The 27,895-nt window shown below is 51.2% G+C and overlaps 1 protein-coding gene across 2 annotated transcripts in view; it reads left to right on the top strand.

Moving 5' to 3' along the window:
- Positions 1–26,488, top strand: part of SLC6A6 (solute carrier family 6 member 6) — a gene marked incomplete at both ends in the record, with an annotated part of 39,643 nt that extends 13,155 nt beyond the window's left edge. For both annotated transcript variants that reach the window (XM_080718019.1, XM_080718018.1), the window contains 9 exons: positions 5,662–5,796; positions 7,226–7,329; positions 7,468–7,592; positions 12,874–12,986; positions 18,637–18,774; positions 20,699–20,801; positions 21,777–21,877; positions 23,202–23,372; positions 26,345–26,488. In XM_080718019.1, coding sequence (XP_080574145.1) covers positions 5,662–5,796; positions 7,226–7,329; positions 7,468–7,592; positions 12,874–12,986; positions 18,637–18,774; positions 20,699–20,801; positions 21,777–21,877; positions 23,202–23,372; positions 26,345–26,488 — 1,134 coding nt within the window. The remainder of the gene's footprint in view (positions 1–5,661; positions 5,797–7,225; positions 7,330–7,467; positions 7,593–12,873; positions 12,987–18,636; positions 18,775–20,698; positions 20,802–21,776; positions 21,878–23,201; positions 23,373–26,344) is intronic.
- Between the last annotated feature and the right edge of the window lie 1,407 nt (positions 26,489–27,895).

Below are 27,895 nucleotides of genomic sequence, written 5' to 3'. Positions count from 1 at the left end.
ACAAGCGTGCGTCACCACACCCGGCTACTTTTTCATTTTCATTTATTTATCTTCTCCATCGGTGTGTGTCTGTGGTCCTGAATTTGAACCCAGAGTCGCTCTACCTGTGAGTTACATCCCCAACTCTTCTTTCTCTTCTTTTCTCTTTTTTCTTTTTCTTTTTCTTTTTCTTTTTCTTTTTCTTTTTCTTTTTCTTTTTCTTTTTTTGAGAGAGGGTCTTGCTAAGTTGTCCAGGCTGCCCTCAAACTTGGAGATCTCCTGCCTCCATTTTTCCCCAGTGGCCAAGATCACAGGCCTATGCCAATGCACTCAGCAACGTGACCGGTCAGTGTTTTCTAAGAAGGTAACTTCGAGCCAAAGATATGAAGGCGCTGAAGAGTCGGGTCCTGGAGGGAAAAATTCCAGGCAGAAAGGACAATTGGTAGACAGGCATGGTGGCGCACGCTTGTCATCCCAGCATTTGGGAGACTGAAACCGGAGGATCATGGTTCACAGACAGCCTCAGCTACTTAGTGAGGCCCTCTGCAACTCAGTGAGACCCTGTTTCCAAATAAAGAAAAAAAATAGGGCAGGGGGTGTAGCTTGGAGGTAGAATGCCCCTGGGTTCCATCCCTAGACCCGGGGAAAGAAAGAAAGAAAGAGAGAGAAGAGAGAGAGAAAGAGAGAAAGAAAGGGAGGGAGGGAGGGAGGAAGAGAAAGGGAGAGAGGGAAAGAAAGAAGAAAGAAAGAAAAGAAAAAAAAAAACACAGTTGGTACAAAGGCCCTGAGGTGTGTGCGTGGCCCAGGCCCATGGGGTGCCCCAGCTTGACAGAGGAAGCCAGTGTCCACCAGGCGCAGTGTGCATGGTTTGAGACACGGTATAGGGCCCAGGATAGATCCAGAGCCACAGTAAATGCGAAGACGTGACTTGCTGGAGGTCCCCCAGCCCACCCTGAGCCAACAGCAGCCTCCTCCTGTAACAGGCGTGGTTCCCAGAACAATAGCAGGGCCAGAGCCAGCCCAGAGAAGCCAAGACAAACAGTTAGATCTTTGGACTTCCTCATGCTCGGCTGGGAGGCTGCCTGCCCGCCCGTCAGCCAGCCAGCCTTGCAGCCAAGGCTTCTAGCCCTGGACGCAGCCCAGGCCCACGGCCGCCATGGGGACAGAGCCACGGGCAGCAGATGGGCTTCATTCCAATTAAGGCCCCAGACAAGGAGGCTCAGACCTGAGTTCAAGTCGTTCCCTCTTTTATTTGCAGTTTTTTTCTTTTGTAATTCTTAAACCCTAAGGGTCTGAAACAAGCAGGAATAGGTGGTGGCTTTATTCATGTAACAAGCCCGGCACAGGGACGCACGCCTATGATCCCAGTACTTGGGAGGCTGAGACAAGAGGATTGCAGGTTCATGGCCAGTCTCAGCTCCTGAGCAAGACCCTGTTTCAAAATGAAAAAATTAAGAGCCAGGCGTGGTGATGCACACATGTAAGCCCAGTACTTGGGAGGCTGAGTCAGGAGGATCGTGGTTCGCAGCCAGCCTCAGCTACTTAGGCCCTCTGCAACTCAGTGAGATCCTGTTTCAAAATAAAGAATGAGCCGGGTGTGGTGGTGCACACTTGTAATCCCAGCATTTGGGAGGCTGAGACAGGAGGATCCAGGTTCATGGCCAGCCTCAGCTACTTAGTGAGGCCCTCTGCAACTCAGTGAGACCCTTTTTCAAAGTAAAGAATAAAAAATAGGGCTGGGGGTGTAGCTCAGAGGGAGAATGCCCCTGGGTTCAATCCCCAGCACTGCAAATAAATAAATAAATAAATAAGAATAAAAAATAGGGCTGGTGTGGAGCTTGGAGGTAGAATGCCCCTGGATTCCATTCCCAGTACCACGAAAAAAAGAAAAGAAAAGAAAAAGTGCTGGAGGAGGTGTAGCTTGCAGGCAGAATGCCCCTGGTTCAATCGCCACTTCCTAAAATAAAATAAGAATAAAAAAACACACACAAAACTCCAAAATCAAAAAACCCACTACACAGAGGTGGTAGCAGCAAATGTCATGGAGTCCACGCATGCTGGGCACAACAGTCAGTGGTCTACTGGGGGTGGAACCTAGGGGCTTTTCTACCTCTGGGCTATATTCCCAGACCTATTTTATACTTTATTTGGAAACAGGGTCTCACTAAATTGCCCGAGAGCCTCACTCAGTAGCTGAGGCTGGCTTTGAACCTGTGTGATCCTCCTGTCTCAGCCTCCCAAGCGCTGGGATTACAAGCGAGCGCCACAACGCCTGGCTTAAAATTACCCTAGCTTGCATCATACGGCTTGCCGGTGGCGCAGCTGGGATTTGAGCTCTTGCCGGTGGTGCAGTGGGGATTTGAACTCGGGCAGCCCCTCTTGTCCTGGGTGCCTGCTCTCTGCCTCTCTGCTACATCTGCCTGAGGATGCAGCTGGCGGGGCGCGAGCCAGGCATGTCCCTGTCCCACAGAGCACAGACCCAAGGAACGGGACAAAGTACAGGTGCACACACAGGAAGGGTGCGGATCGTGCCGCACCCGGGTCCCCGCTGCCATCTTCCCCGGCATCCCGGTCTTTGTAGCCTGTCAGACCCAGACCTGGTTTGGGTCTCAGCTCTGCTCCTACCACGTCTTTGCCTTTTTGCAGATCCCTGTCACGCCCCAGCCTCAGTTTCCCCCTGTGTGACATGAGCTGGTGATACCCCCATCTGGGGTGTTGGCTGGATCTTTGGAGTGAATGATGACCACCACTGTCCGGGCCCTCTTTACCCCATGCAAGCTCAGGACACTAGAGAGACACCTTGAGCCCTACAGGGGTTCCAGGGCAGTAGCAGAAGTTGTCCTGCAAGCCGGGCATGGTGGCGCACGCTTGTCATCCCAGCGCTTGGGAGGCGGAGACAGGAGGATGGCAGGTTCGTGGCCAGCCTCAGCTACTTAGTGAGGCCCTCAGCAGCTTAGTGAGACCCTGTTTCAAAATAAAGAATAGCCGGGCGTGGTGGTGCATGCTTGTAATCCCAGCGCTTGGGAGGCAGAGACAGGAGGATCAGGCAGGTTCGAAGCCAGCCGCACGCGCTGGCTTAGGAGACCCTGTTTCCAAATAAAAATGTAAAAATAGGTCTGGTAGTGTAGCCCGGAGGTAGAAGGGCTTCCAGGAACCCCAGTACCACCCCCCAAAAAAATAAATAAATAAAAATAAAGAATAAAAATCAAAGCCGGGCGTGGTGGCGAACACTTGTAATCCCAGTACTTGTGAGGCTGAGACTGGAGGATCCCAGGTTCTCAGCCAGCCTCAGCTACTTAGTGAGGCCCTTTGCAACTTTGAAAATACCTGTTTCAAAATAAAGAATAAAATAATAGGACTAGGGGCTGGGATGTAGCTCAGTGGCAGAGCGCCTGCTTTGCAGGTGTGGTGCTCTGGGTTTGATCCCTGGTTTCAAAAACAACAACAAAAACCCTTTTAAAAATAGGACTGGCAGCTGGGCGTGGTGGCGCACGCTTGTAATCCCCGCGCTTGGGAGGCGGAGACAGGAGGATCGCACAGGTCCGAAGCCAGCCTCACTGGCTTAAGAGACCGTGTTTCCAAGTAAAAATATAAAAAAGGTCTGGTTGTGTAGCCCAGAGGTAGAAAGGTTTCCAGGAACCCCAGTAACTCAAAAAAAAAAAAAAAAATAGGACTGGCGGTATAACTCAGACGTAGAATGTGCCTGGGTTCTATCCCCAGTACCCCCCCACACACACACACACACAAATTGGAGGAGGAAGAAGCTGTCCTGTATGTCTCCCAAGAAGCTGGGCCACAGGGCTTTGGGGTTGTGGGCTCAGAGGAGCCCTGCTGATTCACCACCAGCAAGAGCGGAAAAATACCAAGTCCTGCGGCAAACCCTGCTGGGCACCGCCAGCGGCCCCCTGGTGGCGCCTGGCACCAGCTTCTCCCCCGAGGATCCCAGGGGAGACTCAGAAAAGTTGAGAGAAGGGCTCTCAGGGGCTCTTCCTGAGCGACAGTCTGCAAAACAAGGGTGGCTTTCTGAAGAGGCAGCTGGGGTGCTGCAACCAGGGCGGTCTGTGGGTCTCAGGTTTTGGGGGTGATGGCAACATCAATACCCCCAGGAGATGTGGGGATCCTGAGGGGGCTGCCTCAAATCCCACTTCTGGCACCTATTATCTTGAGAGCCCTGGTGACAGGGGCTTCTGTCCTCTCATCTGGAAAATGCAGGCAGTCATGGTCGCACGTGCGTGTGTGTGCTTGCTACAATGATCTGCTGCCCAGGAGCTTGGGAAGTAAATTCTTGGAAACAAGGCAAACTGTCCCACGCCCCTGACTCTGGCCCCAGCCTGGTTGCTTTGAAGTGGCAGGCCTCTGGGGACCCCACCACGCTACTGTCTGCGGCTATTGTTCCCAACTTGGGTGTGGCCCACCACACGGGGCCCCAGAGGTAGGAGCTGGTGGGGTGCCCGCCCTGCCGCCCTGCCTGGCCTCAGGAAGGGAGGGGACTGGCTGGGTTTCTTTCTTTTTACCCCTTCTGTTGACTTCCTGACCCACCCTCGCCCTCCACATCCACCTACCCATGCATGGGAGAGTGTAAGGACTTTCAACCATAATAATAATAATAATAATAATAATAATAATAATAATAATAATAATGTCATCTGGGGAAACTGAGGCTTGGGACAAGAAAACATCTGGGAGGTGAGATTGTAGAAACCACTTTTTTTTTGTGGTACTGAGGATGGGACCCAGGGGCATTCTACCTCCTAGTGACACCCCCGGCCTGATGTTTTATTCTTTATTTTGAAACAGGATCTCATTGAGTTGCGGAGGGCCTCACTAAGTAGCTGAGGCTGGCCGCGAACCACTATCCTCCGGTCTCAGCCTCCCAAATACTGGGATTACAAACCTGCGCCACCGTGTTTGGCTCTCATCTCTTATTTTCAATTTAATTTTCCATTCCATCTCTGCCCGCTATAGTTTTAGGTTAACAAGAACAATGATTTGTTTTCTAGCCTGTCTGGTACCATATTCTGGGCTTAGATGATGCCTAATACATAATCAATGTTAATTTTATTTATTTATTTATTTATTTGGACTGAGAATGGAACCTAGGGGCATTCTACCTCTGAGTTATACCTCCGGCCCTATTTTATTTTATTTTATTGCGGTACTGGGAATTGTACTCAGGGCATTCTACCTCTGAGCAATACCCCCAGCTCTTTTTAAAATTATTTTTAATGAATTACTTTTTATTTATTTTGTGGGGAGATGCTGAGAATTGAACCCAGGAGCATTCTACCTCCAAGTTACGCCCCAGCCCGATTTTATTTCTTACTTGGAAAGAGTCTCACTAGGTTGATGAGTTTTCCTCCTTGCTGAGGCTGTCCTCAATCCTGCGATCCTCCTCTCTCAACCCCCCAAGTATAGGGATTACAGGCATGTGCCTGCCAGCCTTTTATTTTTTACTTATTTTATTTTTATTTATTTATTTATTTTTGGTGGTACTGGGGATGGAACCCTTCTACCTCCAGGCTACACTCCTAGACCTATTTTATATTTTTATTTGGAAACAGGGTCTCGTAAGCCAGCGAGGCTGGCTTTGAACCTGCGACCCTCCTGTCTCAGCCTCCCAAGTACTTGGCTGACAAACACGCCCTGCCTGCAGACCTCCTGAATCCCTCTCGCCCCTCGCAGGTTGTCTACTTCACCGCTACTTTTCCGTTTGCAATGCTCCTGGTGTTGCTGGTCCGTGGGCTGACGCTGCCCGGTGCGGGCGAGGGCATCAAGTTCTACCTGTACCCCGACATCACCCGCCTTGAGGATCCACAGGTAACCCGGGGCGGGGGTCTGCTGTCCGCCCTCCATCTGGGACGGGGTCTGCGCAGGGCAGGGGGCAGGGGCCAGCTGGCCGCTCTTACCCATAGTTCTCTGAGAACTATGGTGTTGCCCTGGTACTTTTCCACTGGGCTCTGACGGGCACGGCTCTTCACCTGGATTCTTTTGTATGGAGGACTCTTGAGGCAGCAATCAGAGGGCCTGCCTCAGGCCCTGCGCTAGGTAAGGGAGCCATCTATGATCCAGTCTCCTCCTCGGTCCGGGCTTCTGAGAGAGGGCTGGGTCCTGGGGCTCAAGCTTCAGCTCCTGGGACGAGACATGAGGATTAGTGACGCCTTTGGAAGAGGAGGGGCAGACGCTGAAGTTTCTTCTGGTCCTGCGCCATGGGACCCTGGGGAGTTGGAATGAGCCCTGGGACACGTCGGGAGCCTATTTGAAGCCCTTCAGTCCTCCGAACCTTGGTTTTTCGGCTGTCTCCCAAAGGCCAGTGTCCCTCTGGGCCTCCTTCCCCTGTGGGAGCGGGAAGGCAGCTTTGCAGCCATATCCATCCCCCAAAGATTCTGGAAATGAACAATGGAGCCCATTTTACAGCTATGACAACAGACACTCCAGGGTCAAATCTGGATCCATTTGTTTTCTTTCTTTCTTTCTTTCTTGTCTTTCTTTTTCTTTCTTTTTTTTTTTTTTTTTTTTTTTTGGTAATGGGGATGGAACCCAGGGGCATTCTATCTCCAAGCTACACCCCCAGCCCTATTTTATTCTTTTTATTTATTTATTTTTTTTGGTGGTATTGGGGATGGAAACCACCCCCCCCCACCTTCTACCTCCAGACTATACTCCCAGACCTATTTTCTATTTTATTTGGAAACCGGGTCTCACTTCATTGCTAAGAGCCTCACTCAGTAGCTGAGGCTGGCTTCGAACCTGTGCGATCCTCCTGTCTCAGCCTCCCAAGCGCGGGGATTACAAGCGTGCGCCACCACGCCCGGCTTTTTATTCTTTATTTTGAAGCAGGGTCTCACTGAGTAGGAGCCGAGGCTGTCCGCGAACCGCAATCCTCCTGTCTCAGCCTCCCAAATGCTGGGATGACAAGCGTGCGCCACCACGCCCGGCTGATCTGTTTGTTTTCAAAAGTCCAGTTTGGGGCCTGGCAGGGGGGTGCTCGCCAGCGGTCCCAGCTACTCGGTAGAAAAAAAAAAAAAAAAAAGAAAAAAAATCCCAAACAGAATCCCAGATCTCCCCCCAGCCAGGCCCCGCAACCCACCTCAGAAAAAGCACAGTGCCAGTGCTGATGTGGGCGGGCCACTGGCTCATCTGTTAGGTGCGAGGTCGGCTCCTGGGCCGTTGGCGGAGAGCCTGCCCCTCCAGGAAGCCCCCCTGACTGCGCCTCTTCTCTCTCCCCACCACCTCCCCTGCCCCGTAGGTGTGGATTGACGCGGGAACGCAGATCTTCTTCTCCTACGCCATCTGCCTGGGGGCCATGACCTCTCTGGGGAGCTACAACAAGTACAAATATAACTCATACAGGCAAGTCTCGCGCCGGCGGGCCCGGTGAACGCTAGACAGGAGGATAATGATGCTAAAAGAAAGAAAAAAAAGAAAAATACGGAGCATGGCTTCCTTGTGCTGTGAATTAACTTGCTCCCTGACATATGTGTAACTTAGGGACTGTATGCTGCTGGGATGCCTGAACAGTGGTACCAGTTTTGTGTCTGGCTTCGCAATTTTTTCCATCCTGGGCTTCATGGCACAAGAGCAAGGGGTGGACATTGCTGATGTGGCTGAGTCAGGTACGGTGGTGTCGGTGGCAGTGGTGGTGGGCGCTGCCACCTAGCGGCAAAGCCGAGTACTGCAGGCATGAAGCCAGACCCCCAAGGGGGATGCGGGGGGATGAGCCTGGTTTCTAAAATAGACCTCCCCCCCCACCCAGAAGTCCCCCACCCCGCAATTCAGAGAGTTGCAAAAATCGACATTTTAGAGCAGAAACATGGGGGTGGGGGCTCTGGTTGGGAAATGCGCGGCTACTGGAGTGCGGTCTCCCTCCCCCACCCCGCCCTTTCCCAGCAAAGTCCTGGTTCCTGCTTTTCCTTGCTCTGTCCAGGCCCAGGTCAGCCAGCAGCCGCGCTCCGTCACCAACCTCCTTAGCTTCCTGGTTTCTGTATTTTGTTCTTTTGCACATAGCTCTCAGCTGGCGCCAGTCCTCTTAGCAAACTGTTCTTTGCACCGGAATCTATCTATGGAGCGAATGTGAGGTCCCCCGTAGGACGGGGAGCAGGGAGAGATGAGGAAGACAGAGGGTGTTGAAGGCCACCCTTCGAGAAGGTGACAGTGTGGGGGCCAGGTCGCGGGGACACTGTTACCCCTGGGATACAGGCGGGACCCCTGAAGTCAACGGAGTGGATGATAAGAATTAGACTCAGCCGGGCGTGGTGGCGCACACTTGTCATCCCAGCATTCGGGAGGCTGAGACAGGAGGATCATGGTTCACAGACCCTTTGCAACTCTGTGAGGCCCTGTTTCCAAATAAAGAATAAAAAATACGGCTGGGGTATCACTCGGAGGTCGAATGCCCCTGGGTTCCATCCCCAATGCTGGAAAAAAAAAAAAAATCAGAATCTCCAGCTCTCAACAGGCCGGGACCTTGGGAACCCGGGACCTTGGGGTTCCAGTATAGATGGTTTTGGAAACTCGGGATGATGGAGGGCCAGACCCTAGAACCTGGCTTCTAGCTGTTCCAGCGAGTCCTGGACCTGTGGTTTTCAACTGCAATGGTTCCATGACGGCCTGTCTTCAGGCCTGAAGCCCTGGCCCCGGCCCCTCTGCCCCGCCCAACTCACGGGTTGCCAAGGTGTCCGGAAGGTGCTGCTGTGACTTCCTGGCTTCTCAAAGCCACTCGGGGACCACTGGAGGCAGATGAGGTGCCTGAGCCTCCTCCAGGGTGCTGGAGGCCCTGACCTTCCCTTGCTCTGACCTTTTTGTATTTGAAGCCCAAGGTCATATCCTAGACACCCAGTTCGGAGGCTCAGAAGGCACCTTGGCGTCGTGTAACATCTAGACGTCTATATCTCAGATGAGTCCTGCTTGGATGCGTTAGGAACAGAGTGGGGGTCTCCTGGTCCCCCCCCTTGCCGGACAGACTTCTGATGTGTCCCTCTTTTGACTCCTGTCCCATCCTACTCAGGACCTGTGCTGACCTCTGGCCTTTTTAAAATTTTTCAGTACTGGGGATGGAACCCAGGAGCATTGTACCTTCGAGCTACACCTCCAGCCCTATTTTTTATTTTTATTTATTTATTTTTTGTGGTACTGGAGATGGAATCCAGGGGCTTTCTACCCCCGGGCTACACTCCCAGACTCATTTTATATTTTATTTGGAAACAAGGTCTCACTAAGTCGCTGAGAGCCTCCTTAAGTAGCTGAGGCTGGCTTCAAACCTGTGTGATCCTCCCGTCTCAGCCTCCCAAGCACGGGGATTACTGGGATTACAAGCATGTGGCACCACACCCAGATAGTTTATATTTTTGAAACAACATCTTACTGAGTTGCAAAGGGCCTTGCTAAGTAGCTGAAGCTGTCTGCGAACTGCAGTCCTCCTGTCTCAGTCTCCCGAATGCTGGGATTACAAGCGTGCACGACCATGCCTGGCTTTTTTTTCTTTCTTTCTTTTTTTTTTTTTTTCAAAACTGGGATGGAACCCAGGGGCATTCTACCTCCACGTGACACCCCAGCCCTATTTTTTATTCTTAATTTTGAAACAGGGTCTCACTGAGTTGCAAAGGGCCTCACTAAAGTAACTGAGGTTGGCCTCGAACCGTCATGTCTCAGCCTCCCAAATGTTGGGATTCCAAGCGTGGGCCACCATGCCCAGCTTAACCTCTGACCTTTCCATAGCAAGCATTTGTCTGGGCCTGTCTGCTGCCGGGCTTCATCTTAGACCCCAGGGCTGCAGAAGCTTCTAGACTATCCACAGCCCAGCCCCACACCCCTCCCCCATTCGCCAGCTTCCAAACTGGACCTTTGGATGGACTGCTCGCCTGCAGCCCCAGGGCTCCCAAAGGGGGTCCAGTGATTGAGGATGCAGGAAGGGATTCTAGCAGTGCCCACAGCCATTCGGAAGTGTGGGGATATGGAGTGATAAGAGGGGCCCAGGAGCCAGGCGTGGTGGCGCATGCTTGTAATCCCAGCATTTGGGAGGCCGAGACAGGAGGATCACAATTCAAGGCCAGCCTCAGCTACTTAGTGAGGCCCTTTGCAAGTCAGTGACACCCTGTGTCAAAATAAAGAATAAAAAATAGGGCTGGGAATAGAGCTCTAAGGTAGAAGGCCCCTGGGTTCCATCCCCAGTACCTAAAAAAATAAAATAAAATAAAAAGAATAAAAAATAGGGCTGGAGTATAGCTTGGAGGTAGGATGCCCCTGGATTCCACCCCAAGTACCGGGAAAAAAAAAAGGGGGGGGGGACCCAGGGCAACCTATGGCCCCCTCCCTTGCTTGCAGATGGTTTTCTTTCAGTGGAACAAATTCCTGTCGTTTGGAGTGTACTTGGCATTTGGAAGTGTAGATAAGTTATATAAAACAGAGCTTTCTCTGTGGACAGGTAGATTTATCTTTGTAGATGTCTATACAGCCAAGGTGTTTTCTGTATCCCCCCCACCCCGTCCACTCCAGAGACCTCGCCGTTTATTCCCTGTGGTGATGTCTGAGTAGCCAAGGGCGATTATTTCTTTAATAAGCTTTTAATAAGCACCATATTGAGCAAAAGTGCATTTGGACGAGATAATTATGTAGCCGAGCAGAGCTGGGCGCGGCCTCGGCTAGCTGGATTCTCTCTCTCTCTCTCTCCCCTCCTGAGGTCAGCCATGTGCTTACAGGAAAAGGCCCAGACCCCGTCCCAGGGGCCCGCTAGAGAAAGGCAGAACCAAAAAACAGAAACGGAGGCAAACGAGAATCTTGACGAGGCCCCGGCGTCTGGGGGGGCCGGGGGGGCCCCGTTTTACATCTGTCTGTCAATCACCAGGTTGATTTCTCACGCTCGGTGTTGACCAGTTACGGGCCAGAGCTGTGTCAAAGTTGGGGACCAGAGCGGCGTGGGGTGGGGGGTCCCTGCCGACGTGGACGCGGCGTATAGCTTCTGATTCCAATTTTGGCTGATTCCAAAGGCGTCTCACAGGGTCCTGGGTCGGGGGGGCATATTTTTCCGAATTCAGTTTTCATCCCTCATCCCTCACACCCGTCTCTCTTCCAGCGGCTTTGGTAAGAGCCCCCGTTCCCACCAGGGAACGTTCTAGCATCTCATGTGGTTTTAGTCACAAGGCTGAGTGGACTCTGCGTTGTGAAAGAGACGCGCCCTCCCGCGCCACATTCAAGATCATTAACGCCGTCTATTGTGATTTTGGGGCCCAACTTCCTGCAAAAATTAGTTTGTTTTTGTGAGCTTTTTTTTTTTTTTTTTTTAATAAACCACTCATCTGGTTTCTGCTTTTCGCTTTGAAAAAGCTCCCGTTCTGCTGCTCTTTGCCCCCTCCCTTTTTTTTAATTTGTTTTCTTTTGTTTTGATTTGTTTCTGGCTTCTTGATTTTAGTTTTGTTCATCGTGGTCGATTTTGCTTTTATCTTTTCAGCCCAGGCCTGCTTTCTTTTGCAAGAGCCCACAAGCTTGCTGTATCTCCTCTGGCATCTGTTTTCGGGCGTTTTGGATGCAGGAGGAAGAGACACGTCTAGAAACTTCTCTATTTCCAGAATATTCCTATGAGAGATTGTCCCATAGCGGACAGAGACCCCTGTCTCCCCCTCTGCTTCAAATCTGTGTCTGAATCAACTCTTGGAAAGCCCAGAACCCTTTTTTGGGGAAATGGTGTTTGTTTCTGAGTACTTTAATCTGAGAAGGCTCGACTACTGTCCCCCGACTTTTCAGCTGGGGAAACTGAGTCCCCAACAGGGTCTGGGACTATTTACAGTGGAAATAGCAGGAGAAGGACTTGAATGTGACCCGTGGTCACCTCCCCCGGCCTCCTGTGTATCGCAGACAGGAGAGAGAAGGCGCCATAAAAGCGCCCTCTCGAAGAAACATTTGCTCCGTTTGGGCATTGTTCTGTGTTTTTCTGTTGTTGGTTTTTTTTTTGTTTTTGTTTTTGTTTTTGCGGGTCTGGGGATGGAACCCAGGGGCATTCTACCATCGAGCTACACCCCCAGCCCTATTTTTTATTCTTGTTTTTTTTTTTGGTGGTGGTACTGGGGTTCCTGGAAACCCGTCCGCCTTCAGGCTACACTCCCAGACCTTTTTTATATTTTTATTTGGAAACAGGGTCTCTTAAGCTAGGGAGGCTGGTTTCAAACCTGCGCGATCCTTCTGTCTCTGCCTCCCAAGTGTGGGGATTACAAGCGTGTGCCACCACGCCCGGCCTATTTTTTATTATTTATTTTGAAACAGGATCTCACTGAGTTGCAAAGGGCCTCACTAAGTAGTAGCTGAGGCTGTCCATGAACCACGATCCTCCTGTCTCGGCCTCCCAAATGCTGGGATTACAAGTGCGCGCCACCACGTCCGGCTCTGTGTTTTTCTTTTTTTTTATTCTTTTCTTCTTTTCACGTATATGATGTTTTTGCCATTAACTCAAAAATAGAGAATCTTTTTCTTTGCAAATGAGGGCTTGGGGGGAACTGCCCCTGTCTCCGTCCCACCATTCTTGCCAGGTGGCTTTGGCGCAGGAGGAGGCTGGAGGGCCTCCTTCCCCCCACCACCCCGGGGTCCCCCAGACGACCTCGGTCTCTGGCCCGCCCCAGATAACCCGTGTCTGTACGGAGTTGTGTCTGTGAGGAGCCCAATTGTGTTGCGTAGGAGACAGATGGTAAAACGGGGCCCCTCCTGAACCGCCCCGGCACATCCCCCCAGGAAAGCGAGGCTAGCCCAGCCTCTCGCCCAGGTGGCAGTGTAGACCCGGCTCCTCCCTGGGGTTCGAGTTCGGGAGGCCCACCTCAGATCCAGGTGTCTGTGTGCGAGGCCCGGGGTTCTGAGCGGCGTGGTCGCTGAGCCCTCTCCTCCCTTCTCCCCCTCCCCGTTTTCTCTCTTTAGGTCCTGGCTTGGCCTTCATCGCCTACCCAAAAGCTGTGACCATGATGCCGCTCCCGACATTTTGGTCCATTCTATTTTTTATTATGCTTCTCTTGCTCGGACTGGATAGCCAGGTATGTGCGCGGGCCGCCGGCCTTGTGGGAGCCCCAATTCCCCGATGCCCCCTTATTCACAGCGGGAGGTGGCCAGGCGTGGTGGTGAATGCTGTAATCCCAGCATTCGGGAGGCTGAGACAGGAGGATCTGGGTTTGCAGCCAGTCTCAGCTGCTTAGTGAGGCTCTTTGCAACTCAATGAGTTCCTGTTTCAAAATAAAGAATAAAGCCAGGCGTGGTGGCGCACGCTTGTAATCCCTGCGCTTGGGAGGCGGAGACAGGAGGATCACTCAGGTTCGAAGCCAGCCGCGCGCGCTGGCTTAGGAGACCCTGTTTCCAAATAAAAATGTAAAAAATAGGTCTGGGAGTGTAGCCCGGAGGTAGAAGGGCTTCCAGGAACCCCAGTACCACTAATAATAATAATAATAATAATAATAATAATAATAATAATAATAAAAAATAAAGAATAAAAAACAGGGCTGGGGGTGTAGCTCAGAGGTGGAATGCCCCTGGGTTCCATCCCCAGTACCGCAAAAAAAAAAAAATCATGATGGTAAACCAGGCATGGTGGCGCACACTTATAATCCCAGCATTCAGGAGGCTGAGACAGGAGAATCACAGTTTGCAGCCAGCCTCAGCCACTTAGTGAGGCCCTTTGCAACTCAGTGAGACCCTGTTTCAAAATAAAGAATGAAAAATGGGGCTGGGGGTGGAGCTCAGAGGTAGAATGCTCCTGGGTTCCACTTCCAGTACCGCAAAGAAAAAAATTATGACACTTAGCCAGGTGCGGGTGAGCACATCTGTAATCCCAGGATTTGGGAGACCGAGACAGGAAGGATTGCAGGTTTGAGGCTAGCCTCAGCAATTTAGCAAGACAATGTTTTGAAATTAAAAATAAGAGGGTAGAGCCCAGAGGTAGAATGCCTCTGGGTTTAATCCCCACTACCTCAGAAAGAAAGACAAAAGAGACCCCAAAATCATACTGCTTAGCCAGACGTGGTGGCACATACCAGTAATTTCCAGTATTTGGGAGGCTGAGACAGGAGGAATGCTGGTTTGAAGCCAGCCAATGTAGTGAGACACTGCTTCAAATAAAAACTGAAAGCCAGGCGTGGTGGCACACGTTTGTAATCCCAGCATTTGGGAGGCTGAGACCGGAGGATCGCAGTTCGCAGACAGCCTCAGCTGCAGCTGCTAAGCGAGGCCCTTCGCAACTGAGTGAGACCTTGTTTCGAAAATAGAGAGAATAAAATTAAAAAAAAAAAAAAGGCTGGGGGTGTCACTCAGAGATAGAATACCCCTGAGTTCAGTCCCTGGTAACACACACACACACACACACACACACACACACACACACACACACACACACACACAATTAATTTAAAAAAATAAAAAGGACTGGGAATGTAGCTTGGAGGTAGAAGGTCCCTGGGTTCAATCTCTAGTACCAAAAAATAAAAATAAAAAATAAATAAAAATCATGACCCTCGGTCAGGCAGAACTTGGGGCCAGCTCAGGAGATCCCCTGGTTACTCTTCAAAGGCACCGGCCAGGGTAGGACCCTGGGGCTCAGCCCTGAGTAGGAGAAACTTCTTCGAAGGTCAGGCAGAGGAGAGCGAGTCCGGAGGGAGGAGGCAGGGACCCGCAGGGTCAGACGCAGAGGAGGATTTGGCAGAAAGGGACCGGGATTAGCAGAGAAGGCAGGATGAAAACATTTTGGACATGGAAAACAACACCCTTAAGCAGCTTGTTGATAGACTCGAGCTGTGTACACAAGCAAGGGGACGCCGTCCATCATCCCAGCTCGTGAGTTTGGCCCTGGGAGGCCCCGCTCAACATCCTTTAGAACTTCTTCCAAAGCTCTAAGAGAAAACGGTAAACAAAGACAGAAGTTAATGAGTGGCAAAGCGCGCCATCTCCCTGCGCCCAGATAGGCTTTGAAACCTGCTTTCTGAGCGGCAGGGATGGAGGGTCACTTACTAGATTTTCTCTCCCAGGAATCAGAGTTCAGGCTGGGGACAGCCGCCCCTCAGCTAGGCCTCTGGTCAAGACTCGGGATCCGCGTGTTCCTCACCCTGTATACGAGCGTGGACCCTGAGGTTCGGCTGTTGACCACCTGCCCACTGTCACTCAAATGGACACAGGCGGCGGTCCAGCCTCTGTTGCTGGGCGCCCGGGAGGAACAGGGAGGCGCCTGGGTCCCTGGCAACAGGATCGGGACCCCCTCTTTTGCATCCTATTTGTGATAGGAGCAAATGGAGAAGGGGAGGGTTTTGTAGGTCCCGGAAATGTCAGTGCCGTGATGGGGCATCAGCTCCTCTCTAGATGGCAGGGCGGTCAGATCCCAGGCCATGCTGTTGGGGGTTTTGGTATTTTTGGTTTTTTGTTTTGTTTTGTTTTGTTCTGTTTTTGCAATGCTAGAGATAGAACCCAGGGCCTCACACAGGCAAAGGATGTAGAATACTACTCAGCTGTACCCAGGATAGATAGATGTATCTATCTATCTATCTACCTACCTACCTATCTATCTTATAGATATCCTACTTGCAAAGGAGGGTGTTTGTGCCAATTTTGGATAGGGGTGACCCCATCATGGCAGCCCTGCCTCTTCTTGTCTTCAGTTTCTCCATTAAAAAAAGGAAAGCAAGCCAGGCGTGGTGACTCACACTTGTAATCCCCGCGCTTGGGAGGTGGAGACAGGAGGATCACGCAGGTTCGAAGTCAGCAGCGCTGGCTTAAGAGACCCTGTTTCAAAAAAAAAAAAAAAGTATAAAAATAGGTCTGGAAGTGTAGCCCAGAGGTAGAAGGGCTTCCAGGAACCCCAGTGCCACCAAAATAAAATAAAAAAAAAAAAAAAGGAAAACAACAAATCGTGGTGGCCCACACTTGCTATCCTAGTACTTGAGAGGCTGAGACAGGAGGATCGCACAGGTTCGAAGCCAGTCTCAGCTACTTAGTGAGGCTCTCGGCAACTTAGTGAGATCCTGTTTCCAAATAAAGTATAAAATAGGTCTGGGAGTGTAGCCTGGAGGTAGAAAAACCCCTGGGTTCCACCCCCAGGACCACACACACACACAGTAAAGCATCTTTGTTTCTAACTTTTGAAGTTTGACTTTTGATCTACAGGTTTTCTAGGATTGGGTTGCTATTTAGGTTCAAAATCCCTTCGGCTGGACACACCAGTCACAGGCCAAAAAGGTCCACTCGGTAGCTGAGGTTGGCTTCGAACAGGTGCGATCCTCCTGTCTCAGCCTCCCAAGCGTGGGGATTACAAGCGTGCGCCACCACGCCTGGCACTTCTCAACCTTTTAAGCAACCAGGTCAGCCTGGGAGGGTGCTGTGCTTGGTAGGGCGGTCTGGATGTAGCCAGACAAACGTACATGCTTCTAGAGGCCCTTTATCCTCAAAGTTGGACCGGTGTGACCTTGCTGCGTGCTGAGACGTGCGCACAGGCCCCAAAAGATAGAGGCAGGGAGAGGCCTTTGGCAATCTGAAACCGTTGATCGGCCATGGGTTAGAGAAATTATGCCATAGGTCCAGAGAGCGAGGTTTTAGGGTACTACTTACAAAGACAGCTTTCCACGTAATGGCATAATCTCCAATATCAACCAATAAGCGCAAGGCTCACAGGTTTAAGGCCAGCATGTGATAACTTCACGACACTCTGTTGCAAAATAAAAATAAACAAATAAATAAATAAATAAAATAGAGCTGGGAGCCAGACCCAGTGGTTCAAGGACTATTATCGTAGTCCTTGGGAAGGTGAGACTTGGAGGATGATAAGTTCAAGGTTAACCTGGGCAGCTTAGAGAGACCCCATTTAAAAAAAAAAAATTTATTTTCAGTACTGAAGATGGAAGCCAAGGGCATTCTACCTCCAAGCTACATCCCCAGCCCTATTATTTATTTATTGTTTGTGGTACCAGAGATGAAACCCAGGGACATTGTACCTCTGAGCTACAATGCCAGCCCTATTTTTTAGTCTTTTTATTTTTGAAACAGGGTCTCACTGAATTGCAAAGGGCCTCACTAAATAGCCCATTTCGAAATTAAAAAAAAAAAAATAGGGCTGGGAGTGTAGCTCAACTCAGGTAGAATTACCCCTTGATTCAGCTGGGCATGGTGACACACACCTATAATCTCAGTACTTGGAAGGCTAAGACTGAAAGATCACAGGTTCAAAACCAGCCTCAACAAGTAGTGAGACCCTTAACCTAATGAGATCTATCTTTCTTTCTTTCTTTCTTTCTTTCTTTCTTTCTTTCCTTCCTTCCTTCCTTCCTTCCTTCCTTCCTTCCTTCCTTCCTTTCTTTCTTTCTTTTTGTGGTACTGGGTTCCTGGAAACCCTTCTACCTCTAGACTACACTCCCAGACACCTATTTTTTATATTTTTATTTGGAAACAGGATCTCTTAAGCCAGCTAGGCTGCTTCGAACCTGCACGATCCTCCTATCTCTGCCTCCCAAGCACGGGGATTATAAACGTGCGCCACCATGCCTGTCTGAGATCCTGTTTCAAAATAAAAATAAAAAATAGGTCTGGGTGTATAGCTCAGAGGTAGAATGCCCCTAGGTTCAATCCCCAGTGCCATAAAAAATTAAAAAAAAAACACCTTGGTTAACCCCCAGTACCACAATAAATAAATAAGTTAATTAACTTATTAGTTAACAAAAAGAGCTGGGGGGTACAGATCAGAGATAGAGTGCCCCTGGACTTAATCTTCAATAAAAAAATTTTTTAGGCACAAAGATGGGAAAAGTAGGAGTCCATTGAGAATATTACCTATGTCTTTTCAAATCACCTTTCCCACCTTTGGAAACCCAGGGGTGGATTTCTGGAGTCATAAGCAAGAATCTATGGCTCACACATATACGTGTGTGTGGGTGTGTGTGCGTGCGTGCGTGCGTGCGTGCAAGCCTGCCTGGCCAGCCTCTGATGTCCAAAGGATTAGAAACTGCCATGTGCCAGGTGTAAAGGCATGTGCTTGTAATCCCTGTGTTTGGGAGGCTGACACAGGAGGATCACGGTTCACGGCCTCGGGTACTTAGTGAGGCCCTTTGCAACTCAGTGAGACATTGTTTCTAAATAAAGAGTAAAAAAAAAAAAAAAACTAGGGCTGGGGGTATATAGCTTGGAGGTAGAATGCCCCTGGGTTCCATCCCCAGTTCTGGGAAAAGAAGAAGAAGGAGAAGGAAGAAAGAAGAAGAAGAAGAAGAAGGAGGAGGAGGAGGAGGAGGAGGAGGGAAGGAGGAGGAGGGGGAGGAGGAGAAGAAAAAGAAGAAAGAAGAAGAAAATTGGCTTCCATTCTACTGATGGGAAACTGAGACCCAGGCGGGCCCTGCGTCACCCAGGAAGTAGCACCAAGGCCCACCCATCCATCAAGTATGGGCTTGGCATTCAAGGCCCAGAGAGGAGCATCCCATCACCCTTTCCTTTAGAGAGGACCAAAGAGGGAGGTTGTCATGGCAACAGCATGCATCCCCGAGCATCCCGGGCAGAGGATGTTTTCTCTAGAAAGCAGCTTTTCTGAGCCGGGTGACAGGCATTCCCGAGGCAGGCTTGGTGAGCAGTGTGTGGCGCGGGTCTATGGCTCCTCGTCTGGCTCCACGGCTGGCCTCTCCTCTCCGCGTCTCTGCTGCTCAACCATTCTTTTCCTCCCTCTCTCCTCAGTTTGTTGAAGTCGAAGGACAGATCACGTCCTTGGTTGACCTTTACCCGTCCTTCCTAAGGAAGGGTTATCGCCGGGAAATCTTCATTGCCATCATATGCAGCATCAGCTACCTGCTGGGGCTGACGATGGTGACGGAGGTAGGTGGCTGAGGTGCCCCGCGGGGTGCAGGGTGCTCCCCCTGTGTGGCAAGGTGCTCCCCATGAGGCACAGGGTGCTCCTCCTGAGGCTCATGGTGTTCCCCATGAGGCGCAAAGTGCTCCCCTTGTGGGGCAAGGTGCTCCCCTTGTGGGGTATGTGCTCCCTGTGAGGCATAAGGTGTTCCCCTTGTGGGGAAAGGTGCTCCCCTTGTGGGGAAAGGTGCTCCCCATGAGGTGCAAGGTGCTCCCCTTGTGGAGTAAGGTGCTCCCAGCGAGGCACAAGGTGCTCCCCCTGTGGGATAAGGTGCTCCCTGTGGGGCGCGAGGTGTTCCCTCGTGGGGCAGAGGGCTTAGTGCCTGACCACCCTTCTCAGGGCCATGGCTGGGTGGGAGGATGAGTGAGGAGGCTCTGGGCCTTTGCCCCAGTTCGGAGGCCGCGCCTGACGGTCAGTGCTGACCCCCCATAAAATCTGCTCGCGGCACCTCGCCGATGAGCTGGGGGCAGGGGCTGGTTGACAGTGAAGTGTGTACTACTCAGACCAGAGCTGGGCGTGGTGCCGCACACTTCGAATCCTAGTACTTGGAGGGGAAATGGGGGATCACAGGTTTGAGGCCAGCTGTAGTGAGGCTGTTTCTAGATGGATGGATGGATGGATAGATAGATGATAGATAAATAGATTAGATGATGATAGGTAGATAGATAGAAAGATAGATAGATAGCTGGGCGTGGTGGCACACGCTTGTAATCCCAGCATTTGGGAGGCTGAGACAGGAAGATCACGGTTCACAGACAGCCTCAGCTACTTAGCGAGGCCCTCTGCAACTCAGTGAGACCCTGTTTCAAAATAAGGAATAAAAAAAAATAGGGCTGAGAGTGGAGTGTCACTTGAAGGTAGAATGCCCCTGGGTTTCATAGCCAGTTCCCAAAAATAAATAAATAAAAAATAAAAAATAAAGGAAAAGGGAGTGGGGAGAGAAGCCAAGATTGGCAAGGTGCAGGAATGTTGAAGTGGGCATTGGCTTGACATGTCCAGCAAGAGGCAGGGCAGAAAAAAGACTGGAAAGGAAAGGAAAGGAAAGTTAAGTTGTTCCGAGGTGTCTGTCAGAAAATACCCCACTAAAGTCGAGTCACAAGTCCACACGCTGAGTAGCTGGGTGTGATGAGTCGTTTTATGCCGGCTTCGTTTGGTTTGAAGGACCTTCTTTGGAAGCAACCTTCAGCGGACCCATCGTTTTTCTCAGATAGGTTGCTTACGTTTTTCTCAGATAGGTTGCTTTCAGCGAGTATTTAAATTTGTCAGACGTGAAGCGGAGGATCTTTTCATACGTGTACGTGATCGTACTACCTAATCTCTGCCCATTTTCCTTCAGGATGCTTATTTCTTACTGATTTGCTAGCCGGGCGTGGTGGCGCACTCTTGTCATCCCAGTATTTGGGAGGCGGGGACAGGAGCGCAGGTTTGAAGCCAGCCTCAGCTACTTAGTGAGGCTCTTGGCAACTCTGTTTCCAAATAAAATAGAAAATAGGTCTGGGAGTGTAGCCCGGAGGTAGAAAAGCCCCCGGGTTCCACCCCCAGGACCACACATACACAAAAAAATCTTTTTTTTTTTTTTTTTTTTTTTTTGCGGGTCTGGGGATGGAACCCAGGGGCATTTAACCTCCGAGCTACACACCCAGCCCTATTTTTTATTCTTTATTTTGAAACCAGGTCTCACTGAGTTGCGGAGGGCCTCACTAAGTAGCTGAGGCTGTCTGCGAACCGCCATCCTCTGGTCTCAGCCTCCCAAATGCTGGGATTACAAGCGTGCGCCACCACGCCCGGCTCAAAAAATCTTAATGATTTGCTAGAGCTCTTTACATATGAAGTGAATTAGAGACCCCACCCCCAAAACTAACCGGCTGTCTTTTGTCTTTCCCATGACAGGGTGGCATGTATGTGTTTCAACTCTTTGACTACTATGCAGCTAGTGGTGTATGCCTCTTGTGGGTTGCATTCTTCGAATGTTTTGTAATTGCCTGGCTATATGGTGAGTACCGTTTGCCGTGCAGCCTTTCTCAGGCTTCTCCTCTGGGCCTCTCTACATTGACGCTTTAGGAGCAGGGAATTCATTCATTTATTTACTTTTGGTGGTACGGTGGGGGTGGCACCCAGAGGCTTTCTACCTCCGGGCTATACTCCCAGACCTATTTTCTATTTTATTTGGAAACAGGGTCTCACTAAGTTACCGAGAGCCTCACTAAGTAGCCGAGGCTGGCTTCGAACCTGCGCGATCCTCCTGTCTCAGCCTCCCCAGCGCGGGGATTACAAGCGTGCGCCACCACGCCCGGCTTTGGAGCAGGGAGTTTAACTGAAAGGTTCTCCTGTCTAGACTGTCTTCCTAAAAATCTGCCCCTTCCCTATGCAAATAACCCCATGTAGCCCCCATTATGCTCATCTCAAGCCTACAGGCGCCACGCGTGGAATTACTTCTTGACAAGTGTAGACTGTTGTTATTCTAGACTCCAGAAAGGGTCCATTGGTACCTCTCTAGGAGACCTTAGACCAGCCACGCCTGAACCCGGAGTCTGTCTCAGATTGCCAGAAAAATAGAGGCGCCCCAGTTGCCTTTGATTTTCTTTGTTTTTTCTTTTTTCTTTTTCTTTTTTTTCTTTTTTGCGGTATTGGGGATGGAACCCAGGGACATTTGACCTCCGAGCTACACCCCCAGCCCTATTTTTTATTCTTTATTTTGAAGCCGGGTCTCACCGAGTTGCAGAGGACCTTACTCTGTAGCTGAGGCTGTCCGCGAACCGTGATCCTCCGGTCTCAGCCTCGCGAATGCTGGGATTCCAAGCGTGCGCCACCACGCCCGGCTGCATTTGATTTTCTGAGGGTTGCAGGTGTGGAGTTAGTTGCAGAGGCCCGGATCGGGTCCCAGAGACCCTCCGGCGCCCTTCCTGCTTCATTTCCAGGTGAAGCTGGCATGGGTTGCTGTCTGAGCGCACACTACTGTCTCTTGCAGGCGGTGATAACTTGTACGACGGTATTGAGGACATGATTGGCTATCGGCCTGGACCCTGGATGAAGTGCAGCTGGGCTGTTATAACTCCCGTCCTGTGTGTTGTGAGTACTTGGCTCTGGGGAATCGCTGCTAAGCTGTGGGTTGGACATTCGTACCTGCTCACCTGTCTTTCAGGATGCTCAGCCTCCTGTGGGGATAAGCCCAGCTTCAGCTCTCTCCCTGGGAGAGGATGGGCCAAGGTGACCTTGAGCTGGGCTTTGAAGTGTGAATAGGAGTTGTTGGGAGGAGGAAACGGGAAAGGTGTTCTTGGCAGAGAAACCAGCCTGTACAAAGGCAAGGCATTCTAAAAGAGGGTGTGATGAGAAACTTAGGGGACCCGTGCTTGAGAGCATAGCCTTTCTCAAATCCGTCTAGAACCCGTGAGCTCAATTTGCGTTTGGAAAGTCAAGTAGATAGACCCTGGGCAAGCCGGGCGTGGCGCACACCTGTAATCCCAGGACTTGGGAGGCTGACACAAGAGGATCACAGTTCACGGACAGCCTCAGCTACTACTTAGTGAGGCTCTTTGCAACTCAGTGAGACCCTGTTTCAAAAATAAATGAATAAGCCGGGCGTGGTGGCGCACGCTTGTAATCCCTGCGCTTGGGAGGCGGAGACAGGAAGATTGCACAGGTTTGAAGCCAGCTGTGCTGGCTTAAGAGACCCTGTTTCCAAATAAAAATATAAAAGAGGTCTGGGAGTGTAGCCCAGAGGTAAAAGGGTTTCCAGGAACCCCAGTACCACACACACACACAAAAAAAAAAAAAAAAAAAAAAAATTAAAAAAATAGGGCTGGGGTATAGCTCAGAGGTTGAATATCCTTTGGTTCCATCCCTAGACCCACAAATAATTATCATCATCATGATCATTATCGTCAGGCTGGGGGGCAGGACCTGGGGAAGGGCTCACTGGGTGATGTGTGTGTGTCTGCCTCTGCCATCTTGTATTCCATTAAGATCTAGGACCGCAATGCACTAATAAGAAATTTAAAAATCGATCAGCTTAGGGTGTAGCTCAGAAGTAGAATGCCCCTGGGTTCAATCCCCAGGACAAATCAATCAATCAATCAATGAATTTAAGGTGAGAATTTTGGAGAAAAGCCGCCGAGCCCAGGGAGCAGCCTGCGTTGAGATCCTCGGCGGAGCTGGAAGGAATTCGGGGGCTGTGGTGTAGACGTGGGGTAGAGGAGCTGAAGAGAGAATGTGGGTAGATCATGTTGAAACGTGGCAGGGGGATGGGCTCACAGCTGGCCACACGGGACCTCCGCTGCCCTGAAGGTACTGAGGAGCCACAGAAGGCTCTTGAGCAGGTGACTTGGTTGGATTCGCGCTGGGAAGGAGATCTTTAGGGCCCAGGCGCCATGCTGACCGCCCCGTTTCTCCACAGGGATGTTTTATTTTCTCTATCGCCAAGTACGTACCCCTGACTTACAACAAAGTCTATGTGTATCCCAACTGGGCCATCGGGCTGGGCTGGTGTCTGGCCCTGTCGTCGATGGTGTGTATTCCTTTGGTCTTTGTCATCCGCCTCTGCCGGACGGAGGGGCCGTTGCGTGTGGTGAGTGCCCGGCGCGGGCCCCGTGGCCAGGGACAGGGGAGGCCGAGGCTTTGCTGTGTGACCTCAGGCAGTGCAGTCGCCCTCTCTGAGTCCTCAGTCCCTCCTTTTTACCTGACGGGGTGGTCAAGACGGCGGGCCGCAGACTGCATTGTGGGAAGCCAGAAATGGAGTCTGGTTCCCACCGTGGGAGAGGGCTCCAGGGTGGTGTCAGAGCAGCCCGTGGGCCGGGGGAACTGTGCCCAGGAGTCCGCGCAGCCCAGGAGGTGGGCGCGGGCCAGAGAGGGCCCGGCAGCTTTGGACGCCTCATCCTAGTGGGGAGCTGGGGGCCTGGGAAGCAGGAGACGGGGTTCTGGGAAGCGAGCCCCACTCTTTCCCTTGTCCCAGAGCCAGATTTAGGAGACGCCTCTCTCCGGTGCCCGCCAGGCGCCCCCAGGGCGCCCCCTCTCTTCCCCAGCCCCTCTGAGAAACTCCTCCCACCATGCCGGAGATTCCAGGCCTGGCAGAGGCCGGGCTCTTTCCAAGAAATTCTTTTCTCTGAATCTCCTTTTAACCTTTGGGCTTGGGCCCCAAGCCAAGTCTGCACTGTTTTGTTCTGGGCTGTTTTTTATTGTTATCCTCTTTAAAAAAAGAAAAAATCTGGAGCCAGGATGTCCTGGGGCCTGCTCCCCCTTGGGCTGGCTCGGTTTCCTCCCAGCGGGCCCTGGAGGTCCCGGGGGTGGGGGGCAGAGGAGGCAGACAGGGAGGAGGATGCGGAACTGGAGTCTGTCTGAGCCAAGAGGGTCCCTGGGGTCCTAAAGACATAGGGAAGGACCAGAATTCAGTCTTTTTTTTAATTGTTGTTTTTGTGGGACTGGAGATGGAACTCAGGGGCATTCTACCTCCAAGCTATATCCCCAGCCCTATCTATCTATCTATCTATCTATTCATTTATTTATTTATTTATTCATTCATTTAGGCAGTACTGCGGTTGGAACCCAGGGGCATTCAAACTTTGAGCTACGTCCCAGCCCTATTTTTATTCTTTTTTTTTTTTTTTTTTTTTGGTGGTACTGGGAATGGAACCCAGGGGCCTTCTACCTCTGGGCTACACTCTCAGACCTATTTTATATTATTTTATATTTTATTTGAAAACAGGGTCTCTTAAGCCAGCTGAGGCTGGCATCGAACCTGTGCGATCCTCCTGTGTCAGCCTCCCAAGCGCGGGGATTGCAAGCGTGCGCCACCACGCCCGGCTTTATTCTTTATTTTGAAACAGGGTCTCACTGAGTTGCAGAGGGCCTCACTAAGTAGCTGAGGCTGTCTGCGAACCAGGATCCTCCTGTCTCAGCCTCCCAAGTACTGGGATTATAAGCATCCGCCACCACGCCCCGGCTGGAGCAGCTTTTTAAATGTAAATGCCAAGAAAGTGGGTCAGAGTCGGGTTGTTTTATTTATTGTAACCGCTGACCTCCTTCAGGCTGAGTAACTGCTGGATTGAGGTGGTCTGGGAGGCAGGAGTCCTGCGGTCCAGGCTGATTCTGCCACTGATTTTCTGGGCGTCCTTGGAGGGAGTTTGTTCCTTCGCTGACTGTATAATCAGGCAGTGCCCTGGAGGACAGCACTCACTCTGCCCAAGAGCCAGCCCCTGGTCCCCCTCTGGAAAGGGGCAGCTCAGACACCAGCAGGGGTCTCTCAGCCCTAAAGTTACAAAGTCTAGCTGAGTACCATTGGTGTACACCTGGAATTCCAGTCCTTGGGAGGCCGAGACAGGAGGATCACAGGTTTGAGGACTGCCTTGGCAGCTTAGTGAGGGTGTAGCTCAGAGGTAGAATGTCCCTGGTTTCAATCCCCAATAAATAAATAAATGCTCAGGGTAAAATTGGTTGTTAGCAGAGCGCCCCTGGGTTTGATCCCGAGAGAGAGAGAGAGAGAGAGAGAGAGAGAGAGAGAGAGAGAGGGAGGAAGGAAGGAAGGAAGGAAGGAAGGAAGGAAGGAAGGAAGGAAGGAAGGAAGAAAGGAAGGAAGGAAGGAAGGAAGGCAGGCAGGCAGGCCGGGTGTGGTGGTATACATGTGTAATCCCCATGCTTGGGAGGCTGAGACAGGAGGATCGCACAGGTTCGAAGCCAGCCTCAGCTACTTAGTGAGGCTCTCAGCAACTTACTGAGACCCTGTTTCCAAATTAAATAGAAAATAGGTCTGAGTATAGCTTGGAGGTAGAAAGCCTCTGGGTTCCACCCCCAGTACCACCACCAAAAAAAAAAAAAAAGCCGGGCATGGTGGCATACACTTGTAATCCCAGCATTTGGGAGGCTGAGACAGGAGGTTCACAGTTCACATCCAGCCTCAGCTACTTAGTGAGGCCCTTTGCAACTTAGTGAGACCCTGTTTCAAAGTAAAGAATCAAAAATAGGGTTGGGGGTATAGCTTGGAGGTAGAATGCCCCTGGGTTCCATCTCCAGTTCCGCCAAAATAAAATAAAAAGAAAGAAGAAAAGAAAAAAAAACATAAACTCAAGAGAAGAAATATAGCTTGAGGGAGCAGTTTGGCATTCCTCCCTGGGAGAGGTGGGAGCCATGGAAGGCTTAAGACCAGAGGCACACAGGTGCAGAAACTGGGCCGCTTTGCAGGCGGGAGAAGTCAGGGTGGGGGGCATCCCAGGGAGGCAGGTTTAAGCTTCAAAGGAGAGCAAAGCCTACAGAGGTGCCGAGGCCCCCATGGCTGTGTGTCCACAAGGGTTGGGTAAGACGTCTACTGTCTTAACTTGGGGGCCTCACAGCTTCTTGAAAGCTCTTTAGGTCCGTTCCTGTATTTCCCAAAAAGGACAAAATTTGGGAGATCCAGAGAGGGCGGGCGGTGGCGAAATGCCACACAGAGCACCAGATGCTCAGAGGGAGGCAGACGGGAATGAGGCCGGCTCATGGCCCGCTAACTGGGGTCTTTCTTTTGTAGAGAGTGAAGTACTTGCTGACCTAACCCTAGTCTTTCTTTTGTAGAGAGTGAAGTACTTGCTGACCCCGAGGGAGCCCAACCGCTGGGCCGTGGAGCGGGAGGGCGCCACGCCCTACAACTCTCGGATGGCCCTGAACGGCAGCGCGCTCATGAAACCCACCCACATCGTGGTGGAGACCATGATGTGAGCTCTGGCGGGCCACGGGGCGGCGCTCTCCTGCCGTTTACTAACATTAGTTTCTCCATAGGACCAGGTTTACAGAGCTTTATATTTGCACTAGGAAAAAAAAATTTTTTTTAATTTGTCACAGAAAAACGTTACTCTGTGTGTGTGCGCGTGTGTGTATCGTGCGTGTGTGTTGTTTTGTTTTGATTTGGGGATATTTTGTACAAAAAGAAAACCCGCGGGGCACGTGTCCCGAGGGGTGGGGGGAGGCTGAGCTTTCATACCGAATTAGATGTATTTTATGGGAACTCGGTAAATTTGGGGTTTTTTTTTTGGGGGGGGTGTTTTTTTTTTTTTTTTTTTTGTACGTGTGAACTACATCTACACCTAGAGATTGTCATACACGTTTACCACTTGAATCAATCTTCTCGCCAGCAATAGATCTCCTTTTCAAAAGCAATTCTTCGGTGCTTGTAGAGCTGGCAGAAATTTCTGCCCCCAAATGGAGACACAAATGAACGCGGGGGTGGAGAATTTTTGTGGCACAGCAGATCTGTCTTAAAGGCGTAGCTCCTTCCCAAACCTGGTTCAGCTGGGAGAAAATAGCAGAGGTCTGAGAAAGGCCCAGTGGCTGGGCAGACCCAGGGGGAAGGGAGTGTGGAGCCACGTGAGGAGACATTTATCTTAGCCAAGAAGAGAAATGCCAAAGTCATGACCCAGCCCCCCGCACCGAAGGGCTCGCTGGAACTGAGCGTAATCTAAGCGCAGAAGCCATTGCAGCCCGGGCGAAGACGACTCCTCCTTTGTTCTTGAGATGGAATTGGGAGAAACATGGGTCTCCAGAGATGAGGGAGCACCGGTGCCGGTGGACCAGGCGAGGGGGACCACGGTCCTTTCTGGGATGTTTCAGGCAAAGACCTGCAGCCAGCACGGGAGCAGCTGGGGCTTGCCAGGTGGGCTTTGGTTGGGGTCATAGCAGGTTCTAGGGAGTCCCCGAGTATTTGAGGGGGAAGGGACCAAAAGATATGGCCCTGAGCGTTCAGATGGGCCTGGCTTTGGGACTGGGGTAATATTTTTAACTCGCCTCTCCGCTCTCAGTCTTGTGATCACTGCCAGAGGCCAGGGGGGCTCCTGACCAGCTTTTGTTAAAAATGCCACCCTGGGGCTACCCCGGCTCCTAGCAAGGGAAGACCAGGAGCGGCTTCAAAAATTGGGTCTTGGATTCAGGCGGCGTGCACCCAGTGATCCCTGCTCCACATCCCGCCCCCCGCAGCTGTGGGGCGTTCACTCCATGGGGACCGAAGAGAGAGGGCGGAGGAGAGCTTTGCAGACGGGCGGGATTTTGCATTGGGGGGGCCGGCACCCCAGAGCTGGCTGGACCCCGCAGTCTCACGCAGGGTTCCTCTCTGAACCAGGAGAGAAGGTGCTA

The sequence above is a fragment of the Muscardinus avellanarius genome (assembly GCF_963383645.1).
Source record: "Muscardinus avellanarius genome assembly, chromosome: 22".
Taxonomy (NCBI): Eukaryota; Metazoa; Chordata; class Mammalia; order Rodentia; family Gliridae; genus Muscardinus; species Muscardinus avellanarius.
The sequence above is the reverse complement of the archived record's forward strand: the minus strand, read 5'-3'. Positions and strand labels throughout refer to the sequence as shown.